The sequence below is a fragment of the Colobus angolensis genome, unplaced genomic scaffold, assembly GCF_000951035.1.
Source record: "Colobus angolensis palliatus isolate OR3802 unplaced genomic scaffold, Cang.pa_1.0 Scaffold22, whole genome shotgun sequence".
NCBI lineage: Eukaryota > Metazoa > Chordata > Mammalia > Primates > Cercopithecidae > Colobus > Colobus angolensis.
The window spans coordinates 1017777-1028206 of NW_012115377.1; the positions used below are offsets into that span (position 1 = coordinate 1017777).

Sequence of the window (10430 nt, forward strand, 5' to 3'; positions counted from 1 at the left end):
AATAGGATTTTTGCTTTTTTTTGTTGATTTTTAATGTATTTTTTTCTTCTGTTTTCCCTTTCATTCTCTCTGTCTCACCTCCAACCATTCTGGCTGCCTGGACTGTCCCCGTCCAGGGAGGGGGCACCCTGAGGCCCCTGCCTCAGTGTCACCGCCTGTGAGATGACCGCTCCTGCCACGGCCCCGGGGACTGAATTGTGCAAAGAACCCCGTGCCCCACCTTCCCCGCAGCCGCCCACTTCCAGGGGAAGACCCTGGAAGAGGCTGGGGGACCCCCCTTGGAAGGAAGCAAAAAGACAGTGACAGAACTCCATGGCCACAATGGTGGGGGGGTCTCCTGAGCAGACAGACCACCCAGTGGGGGCAGACTTTGGTATCGCCCGCTCGAGTCTGGCTGGCCGCAGGTCCACACCCGTGCCAGGCTGGGCCTGCTCTGGCATTTTACATTCACTGGTTTATAATTTTTTTTTTCATTTTTAAAAACTTTTTTGCTTTTTTTTTTTTTTTTTTTTTCCCTTAATCTCAAAAGGCAGGGGGGCGTCGTGGGGCAGAGGCAGGTAGCAGCAACAGCTAGTAGCAAAGATGCTTCTCTCTCTCTCCTGGGCCCGGCAGGCTGGGGGCCACTGCAGACGGGGGCTCCAGCCCGGCCACCTCCCCGGCCCCCCGGGCGCCCCCGCCTGAAGCCCCGCCCCCAGCCTGGACCTCACTCCCGCTCTGTTGCACACACGCATACACACGTCCACGCAACTTCACCATGAGAATGGAAATAACAATTTCGCATTGTTTTTCTTTTTTTTCTTTTTTTTTTTTTTGTACCAGGCAGTTAAAAAAAAAAAAACACCCCAAAAAAAGAAAACACAAAAAAACCCCAAACAACCAAACAAAAAAGCTTTTAGCTGTGTCCTTATGGAGTCAACACGACCCTCCTCAAATATCATTATTTTTTGTTTGTTTGTTTCCTGAAACGCGAGAATTCAGCAGGTATCTTTGGCAACACTTTATCACGACCTTAATTTAAAGAATAAAAATAAAATCGATTCACGTCTATATACAGTATGTGATTGCGCGGAGTCTGGGGAGGGCGGGGCGGGGCTGGGCTGGGCTGGGGGGGTCCCGGCTCTGGGCCCATGCAGAGGCTGTGGCCCCCAGGACGGGCGGGCAGTTAAGGCAAAGTGGGCGGGCAGGACAGGCGAAGCTGAGTGCGGAGCTGGGAACGAGGGTTTAGTGCAATCCCCGAGGTCTGTGTAAGTGTCGCGGTGGGCCGCAGCCCTTGTTCCAAGGGAAGTCCCAGAGGGTTCCACCCCCAAGTCCGGTCGCCCCCACTGGCCAGGACGACAGCTGTGATTTTAGAGTTGGTTTTATTGCGAGGGGGTGCATGGATAGGGGAACGTGGAAAGAGGGCTCCCCGCTCAGGGGGCCTCTCTGGGAGCTGGGGAGGGGTGTCCCTGGCCTGGGTGTTCAAGCTCCCTGCTCAGCCACGACAGATGGTTTTCTCTCCAGAACAGCTCGCCCTGTGACACTGGGGTGTGAACGCAGCCGGGGTGCTGTCACCCAGCCCCAGGGGAGGGGGGGATCCTGAGACATTTGGAGGGGGCTGACAGGCTTAAGGGGGGGTGGGAAGGGAACCAAAACCATCCTGTAGAAACAATATGAAAATTGCCTTCTTAAAAAGCTTCCCTTTAAAAATGAAAGAAAAAGAGACGAGAAGATGTGTGTGTTACAGAGAAGGGGTATGGGGAGGTCGGGGCAGGGAGACACCCCCCTTGGTTGGGCATTGACAAGAAGTCTCAGTGCAGCAGAGCGTCTATTTTCAGGGTCCCATGCTAGGCATTGCATATGCAAAAGGGGTGAGGGCATCCTGGCATCTGGCGACATAGTCTCCCCAACCCCGGCCCCTGTCCGTGGCCTGTGGCTCGGTCAACACCGGGCCTTGTAGGAGCCAGAGGTTGGGGGGAGGCAGGTCCCAGCCCCCCTGGATTACAGTCAGTGCCTTTGAGTAAAAAGAGGGGTGCCTGGGGTGGGGAGGGGGGCGGTGGTTCTAAGGCCCTGGAGGTGGGGGGCCCCTGTCACCCACCTCTACAGGGCAGGCACATCCAAGGTCCAGCTCCTTGGTGGCCATGTGGGAGGACAGGTGTGTTGGAGGATTGGGGGGTGCCGGGTGGGGATCGGGGTGCTCCGGCTGGAAGGCCCGTCCCTGAGCTAGGGAGGAAGAAGGAGAGACCCCGCGGACAGAGACGGCCCTTTGTAGGTCTAGCGGGCACTAAGACCTCTTCACGTCAGAACCAAAAAAGGGGACAGAAAGGGGGGGCGGGGGAAACACAGCACGGGCACCCCACAGTCCTGCCTTCGAGGCTGACGTCCGGGGGTGAAGCACAAACACCTCGGGGCGTCTCCCAGGTCCCCTGCGATGGCTTCCTCCTGAACCCCCCTTCTCGCTTTTTGGGGAACAGAAGTGGATTCTACGTTTGTGGTGGGTTTTTTTTTTTATTATTTTGTACAAAAATAAATCGACTTTTAGGAATTTCTTCTGCTCTCGCTCTCTCTCTCGCTCTCTCTCTCGCTCGCTTTTTTTTTTTTTTTTTGTCTTTTCAACTTTTCATAGAAGTTGGTTGTAACTTGTAAACATGTTTTTAAATTAAGAATTAAGATAAAGTGTAGTACCCGTTCCGTTACAAAGTGCCAAGACTTCTAATGTGGTTGGTTGCCTTTTTTTTTCCTTCCTTTCTTTTTGTAAAATTTTTTTTTTCTAGTTTGTTTTATTGCTTTTGTGACATTGGAATTTGTGGATTTTCTCTCTCTCCCCCTGTCCCTGCCATCACCAGACCCTGGGGTTCCTCTGATCATAACTGTGTTTATCCCACACTGTTGCCTGCTCCTCTGAGGAAAAGTATATTATTTATATATATATATCTCTCTCTATATATATAAATTTTGTTTTTAAGGAGGAAAGAGAAAAAAAAAATCTAAAAAGTGCTTTAAAAATTTGGGAGAGGGGGCTCGGGGGAGAGGACGAAGACAGAAGTTTTGAATCTCCAAACGTGGGGGTCTAGGTGGACCAGGCTGGGGTGGGGGGCGCCCTGAGGGGTGGTCCCTGGGGGTCCCGCCGGTTGTAAGTGCCGTGAAGGAAGGCGGCGGGAGCCCCCCCAGGAGCCATCCTGGTGCCCCACCGGGAACCCCAGGCCGATCTCCTTTCTCCAGGCCTAGAAATAAATAGGTTTGTGTCTCAGTGGCCAGGAGATGTGGGGCGGGCAGGGGGCTGCAGGCAGGGTTGGAGGCAGGGAGGCCATTGGGGAGATGGAGAGGGAGACCCCTCCCTTAGTAAGTGCCCTGAGGAAGGAGGGTGCGGATCGGGGACGGGGGCCCATTTTAACGTCCGCTCAGAGCAGACAGAAATCATTTAAGGTCTTGTCTGAAAGACTCAGAAACCAGCGAGGGGAGGAAATTAAAAGCCCACCCCAGTACCCCCCCCAGCCCCCCCACGTCTACCCTCACCCCAGCCCAGGGCCTCGGATCGGGCCCCAGGCCCCATGCCGGGTGCCCAGGGGGCTGTGCGGGGTCTCGGATTCCTTGTGTCCTACAAAAAACCCCAAACCAAGCCCCGAAACCCAGCGATGGGGTGGTGGGGGGAAGGGGAGCCAGGGAGGGCCGGGGCCCCTGTGGAGGGAGAAAAACGTCAGAAAGGAGGGAAATCTGAGAAAGCGCTACCCTAGATTCTGTGACGCGTCATATATATATATCTGTATATATATATATAGATATAGATATCTGTATATAGATAGATTTTCTTTTTTTGTGTTTTTGGGGGGGTGGTGGGTGATTTTTTTCTCTCTCTCTCTGTCTCTCTCTCTCTCTCGGGTTTCTGTTTTCTCTTTTTGGTTTTTAGGCGAGTCCGGCTGTGAAGTTACCGTCGGTGGCGGCCCCGGGGCCACCTCCGCTGTCACCTCCTCCACCGGCGCCCGCTACATTCAACCGGCCCAAGCCGTCGGGGCTGGCCACGTCCTCGTCCTCGTCCTCGTCCTTAAAGTGCTTCTCCTGGCCGTTGCGCCGGGCGTCGGGGGAGCTGGGCTGGGCGGGGGCGCCGGGGGTCGCGGTGGCCCCCGGGCTGGGGCCGGGCCCCCCGCCCCGGACGCGGGGCTTGCGGCCGCGGCGCGAGGGGACGCCGTTGCAGCCGTCTTTCTTGAGGTGTCTGTGCAGGTGGTCGGAGCGGACGAAGGTCTTGCAGCAGCTGTCGCACTGGTAGGGGCGCAGGCCCGTGTGCACGCGCATGTGGTTCTTCAGGTCGTAGTTGTGGGCAAAGGCGGCGCCGCACTGCTGGCACAGGTACGGCTTCTCGCCCGTGTGCTTCCGCATGTGCACCTTCAGCTTGTCCTGCCTGTGGACGGGGCACGGGGCGGGCACGGTCAGCGGGGCCGGGGTCCCCCGATCCCCGCCCAGGGACCCACACGGACGCGGCAGGCCCCGGACCGCCCTGGCAGAACACGGACCGTGCACCAGAGGTTTCGGCGCCCCGATGGGGACGGTCCCTCGAAAAACCGGAACGAATGGGGGCGACTTCGCATTCTGAACATCTGAAGAGGGGCTCGGACCCCGCGTGCTGTGCGGCCTTGGGAAAATGCTAAGCCTCTCTGAACCCTGTTTCCTTTCCTTTTTTAACTTTTTAAGAGACAGGGTCTAGGCAGGGCATGGTGGCTCACGCCTGTAATCCCAGCACTTTGGGAGGCCGAGGAAGGCGGATCACTTGAGGCCAGGAGTTTGAGACCAGCCTGATCAACATGGTGAAACCCCGTCTCCACTAAAAAATACAAAAATTAGCCGGGCATGGTGGCAGGCGCCTGTAATCCCAGCTATTAGGAAAGCTGAGGCAGGAGGATCACTTGAAACTCGGAGGTGGAGGTTGCAGCAGTAAGAGCAAAACCCCGCCTCAAAAAAAAAATTTGCCAGGCATGGTGGTGCAGGCCTATAATCCCAGCTACTTGGGAGGTGGAGGTTGCAGTGAGCCAAGATCATGTCACTGCCTTCCAGCCTCGATGACAGAATGAGACTGTCTCCAAAAAAAAAAAAAAAACAAGAGAGAGACAGGGTCTGGCTTTGTCCCCCAGGCTGGAGGAGGGCAGTGGCGTGATCACGGTTCCCTGAAGACTCAAACTCCTGGGCTCAAACCATCTCATATATATATATATATATATATATGTAAGTTTGAGAGATGGGGGTCGAGCTATGTTGACCAGGCTAATCTCAAACTCCTGGGCTCAAGTGATCCTCTCGCCTCGGCCTCCCAAAGCTCTGGGATTACAGGTGTGAGCCACCGTGCCCGTCCTGAACCCCCTTCCCTACCGCAGAAGGAGACAGCGGGTTTCTGCCACTCCATCCTGCCCCTACCCCGGAGGTAGGGACGAAGCCAGCCAGTGCCTGGTGCCTTCATTCATGCCACAGACCTTTGCCGAGTGCCCGCTGAGGGCCAGGCCCTGTTCCAGGTGCTGAAAATACCGCAGGGAACAAGACAGGCAAATTATCCCTGCCCTCTTGAGGCTGGCGGTGGCCGAGGTGTTTGGTGACAGATAGGGTGACCAACTGTTCTGGTTTTAGCACTGAAAGTCCTGCATCCTGGGAAACCCCTCTGTCTGGGACAAAGTGGGGCAGTTGGTCACCCTAGTAACCGAGTCCCCACCCCATGGCACCCAGGACTGCCCACTCTCCCTTCACTTCAGCGTCACTCCCCTATCTGGGCTCCACCCTGACATGCAAAGCGTAAGCTACCCGGGGCCTTTGCAGGTGCTGTTCCCACTGTCCGGGGCACTTTCTTTTATCCTCCTGGATCTTCACAGTCAAATTTGGGCTCAAATGTCACCTCCTTCCCTAGCCCTGTCTCTATCCTCCTGCCATCATCATCTGACTATTGTTTTTTTTTTTTTTTTTGAGACTGAGTCTTGCTCTATCTTCCAGGCTGGAGCGCAGTGGCGTGATCTCGGCTCACTGCAACCTCCATGTCTCGGGTTCAAGCAATTCTCTTGCCTAGCCGGGATTACAGGCCCCCGCCACCACACCTGGCTCATTTTTGTATTTTTACTAGAGATGGGGTTTCACCATGTTGGCAGGGCTGGTCTCGAACTTCTGACCTCAGGTGATCCACCCGCCTTGGCCTCCCAAAATGCTGGGATTACAGGCGTGCACCACCACACCTGGCTGATTTTTGTATTTTTAATAGAGACAGGGTTTTCACCATGTTGGCTGGGCTAGTCTTGAACTCCTGACCTCAAGTGATCCGCCTGCCATGGCTTCTCAAAGTGCTGGGATTACAGGCGTGACCCCCGCGCCTGGCTAGTCTCTCTTGCTTCTATTGATTTCCTTATTTCTCCTCTGTCTTCCTGACTGCACCATGAGCCCTGAGATAGCAGGGGTTGGGTGTGACTCGAGGGCCCTCCCTACCCACCTCACCCCACAGGAGCAGTGTGGACCCAGCTCAGCCTGGCGCCTTTAGCCTACAAAGGCAGTCACCATATCAGCCCTGGGGTGCCTGTGGCCTAGGTGGCTCCTGAACCCTTGGAATGTGGCCACTTTGAACTTATGTGTGCTGGAAGTGCAAAAGACACCCCAGCTTTTTTTTTTTTTTTTTTTTTTTTGAGACGGAGTCTCGCTTTGTCACCCAAATTGGAGTGCAGTGGCCGGATCTCGGCTCACTGCAAGCTCCGCCTTTTGGGTTTATGCCATTCTCCTGCCTCAGCCTCCCGAGTAGCTGGGACTACAAGCGCCTGCTACCTCACCCGGCTAGTTTTTTGTATTTTTTTAGTAGAGACGGGGTTTCACGTGGTTAGCCAGGATGGTCTCGATCTCCTGACCTTGTGATCCGCCCGTCTCGGCCTCCCAAAGTGCTGGGATTACAGGCTTGAGCCACCGCGCCCGGCCGCACCCCAGCTTTTGAAGACTTGATATGCAAAAGGTGACGTAAAATTGCTCACTGAGGATCCTGCATATTGACTACACATGGAAATGCATCTACTGGGTTAGGTAAAATGTTTCAAGTCACTTTCACCAACTCCCTTTGACTTTTTTTTGAACGGGGTTGTCAGAAAATGTAAAAATATGTAGGTGGCTTGCTGGCCGGGCGTGGTGTCTCATGCCTGTGTAACCCCAGCACTTTGGGAGGCTGAGGCAGGCAGATCATCTGAGGTCAGGAGTTCAAGACCAGCCTGGCCAACATGGTGAAACCCCGTCTCTACTAAAAATACAAAAAAAAATTAGCCGGGCATGGTGGTAGGCCCAGCTACTTGGGAGGATGAGGCAGGAGAATCACTTGAACCTGGGAGGTGGAGGTTGCAGTGAGCTGAGATCGCGCCACTGCACTCCAGCCTGTGTGATAGAGCAAGACTCATCTCAAAAAAAAAAGGAGGTGTCTTGCCTATTCCCATTGCGTGATGCCAATCCATAATAATAAAGTGTACTCTTTCCTGGGATCCAGAGGGCAGGAGGGAGCCCTGGGTCTTAAGAGCCCTGGCTAGAATCTGACCTGTTCCTTGCTGCTGCCTGTTCCGCCCCACATCTGAACTACTTTGGATTTCTTCCTTGTCACACTCAACAGACTGAGGACTTCTTTAGTGTGGGGACTGGCAAACTCCTATTCATCCCTCAAAGCCCTACCTTGAATGCCCCTCTATCTTTCCTAATTCCCAGACCTGGCTCCCCTCTGGGTTCCTCCAGCCCTAAGTCCCTCCCTCTGGGACCAGCTACAGAGCTGGTGTCCCTAACTTTAACCCCTCCTTGGCTCTGTTGCCCTGAGGGTCAAGGCCTGGCCCTTTGCAACCAGATCCCTACCTTATCTCTAGCCTTGCTGCCCCACTGAAGCCAACAGAACATGGTAACTTGCTAACAGAACCCTGGCCTAATCAGGTCTGTTACCAACCTCCAGGCCTCTAGTTTACTGATCACCTTCTGCAAAGCCCACGGAGAGGTCTCCAGGCTGCCCTGCCAGATCTGGCACAGGGCCGGGGTCACAGAGGGGATGGCAGCCACTAGGTTTTTCTAGAACTGTGCAGAGACTCCCCAGATGAGCCTGGGAGGCCCAGGGAGAGGAAGGGACTTGCCTGGGGCTGCACAGCAGGTCAGAGGGCCACACAGAGGTGGGGTGGGGGCGGAGGTATCCCTAGTTTCATCACCCCGAGCCCCAGCCTGGGTAATTATAGCCCCGGCCACCACAGGCCCCACTTACTCAACGCCCTGCTGTGACTCAGAGGGGCCTCGGGCTCCCAGGCTTTTGGAGGGTGGGGGTGTTGGTGCCCTGGGGAGGGGGGATCTGGGCACGGGGTGGAGGAAAAGAGGAAGCAGGTGGGTCTGAATTGGGGTGGGAGGAAGAGGCCTCAACAATTGTCCCTCTCTAAGCCTCAGTTTCCCTGACTGAGGGGATCAGCCCTGGGTTGGGTGGGATAGCCAGCAGTGCCCGAGTCAGAATGAAACCAGGTCTGTGGCCTGTGGCCTGTGGCCTGTGGCCAGGGAGGCAGGGCGGGGGTCACCACCTTCGCTCAGCCCGGTCCCCTCTGCAGACCCCGGTTCTCTGCACCCCACCAAGCTGCTCTTCCTGAGCTCAGAAACGAACCCACAGTGAACCCTGCCTGGAGGAAGAGGAGCCACCCCAAGACCTCCAGTACCCCAACCTCACCAAGGAGGGGCAAGCCACCAGCTACACTGCCTGCCTCCCAAAGTGCCCTTTGCCCCCTGCCTGGCACTCCTGGGCGCCACAGTCCAGGCCGCACCCTCCTCTCCTGGCCTGCTGGGGAGGGGGCCGAGGTGCTGGGGAGGGGTCAGTCCCAGTTCCTGTCCCCATGGGGTGCGGCTGGGAAGCTGGGACAATGGCCTCTTTCTTCAGCCTCGGTGGGCGTGGCTGGGGGAACCCCAGGGCAGGCGGGGGGCAGGGGGTGGTGCTGAGTCACCCGGCCTGGCCAGGTCCCTGCCTGTCAGCCCCCTGCCCCCACCGCTACAGCCGTGGGGATCTACGAGGCCTAGCCAGCCACCTCTGGACTCCTGAGACCAAATCGCAAACTGCCCCGACCTGGCCTTGAACTCCTGCTGTTTAGGGACCAAGCCCTGTGGCTCCCACAGGGGCATGGTGATCTTTCAAGCTGAGCTGGCCTCACTGGCTGTTCCGTCTGCCTGGAACGCCCTTTCCTACAGCTACTTCGGGTTCCAGCAAGGCCTGTCCCCGGCGCCTAGAACAGGCCTGGCACCAGCAGATGCTTCATAAATGTTGGCTGATTGAAGCAAATTACCCAGGCTCACGGTAAACTCAGAAACCGCTCAACAGCCTGGGCTCTCCCTCCCTGAGCCTGAGGTTCTGTCACCCTCTCCCAAAGCAGAAAAAAATCCGAAAGTGCTGAAGAGAAGAACCAGCCCTCCAGGGAGGAAGAGCGACTGTACCTTCCCACCCCCTGTCCGGCACGCTTTGCATATGACGGGGCTGTCATCTTATGTCTGGCCTGCGCTGTCACCCACCGGGATGTCCACACACCAGGGCAGGGCCTGGTCTAGGTTGTTCTTAAAGGCACGTGGGTTAAGGAAGCGGTGGCTTTGGGCCCAAGAGGTGGGGTGTGTCTGTGTGCGTGCGTGTGCATGTTATGTCTGTGGGTGCATGTTTGCAATGTCTGCACATATGTGTGTGTATGTCTGTGCATGTACATGTCTGTGTGCATGTGTCTGCGTGCATGCTTCTATGTGCATGTGGTGTGCATGTGTCTGCATGTGCCTGTGTAGCATGTGTGTACCCATGTGCGTCTGTGCATGTGTGCGTGTGCACGTGTAGTGCATGTGTGCGTGTGCGAATGTGCAGGTGTAAGTGGCATGCATGTGCGTGTGCATGTCTGTGCGTGTGCCTGCGTGTGTGTGGATGTGTACCTGGCATGCATGTGTCCGCGTCCGTGTGCGTGTCTGCGTGTGCACGTCTGTGTACGTGTCTGTGTGTATGTGCATATATGTATCTGCACATCTGCGTGTCTTGTGTGTGCGTCTGTGTACGTGGCACGCGTGTCTCTGTGTGCGTGTATGTCTGTGCGTCTGCGTGCACGTGTGCGTGCGGCGCAGGGAGAGAGGCGCGGAGGGGCCTGCGAGTGGCCGATGCCGGGGCAGGGAGCAGGGCGGCGCCTCCCCCGCGGCGGGCAGCTCACCTGGTGAAGCGGACCTTGCAGATGTTGCACTCGTAGGGCTTCTCGCCCGTGTGGGTGCGGATGTGCCGCGGCAGCTTGCCGGCGCCCTGGATGACCTTCTCGCAGATGGGGCACTTCTGGAAGGCCTTGGCTCGGATCTTCTTCTCCACCTTCTGCGACCAGGCCGGGTAGACGTCGCCGTCGTGGGCGCCGCTGAAGTACTTCAGGTAGTAGTCCATGACGCCCTTGTCGTCGGCCCGCGACTCATCGTCGCTGTCCCCCGCCGCGGCCCCCGCCCGGCCC

General features: G+C 56.5%; 1 protein-coding gene across 1 annotated transcript; it reads right to left on the reverse strand.

The window, feature by feature from the left end:
* Positions 1-801: 801 nt before the first annotated feature.
* ZBTB7A (zinc finger and BTB domain containing 7A) lies at positions 802-10429 on the reverse strand (the record flags this gene model as incomplete). Its single annotated transcript, XM_011943608.1, has 2 exons — positions 802-4372; positions 10149-10429. Coding segments are annotated over 2 exons (774 nt in total), but the record flags the coding sequence as incomplete, so codon positions are not given.
* Position 10430: the final 1 nt, after the last annotated feature.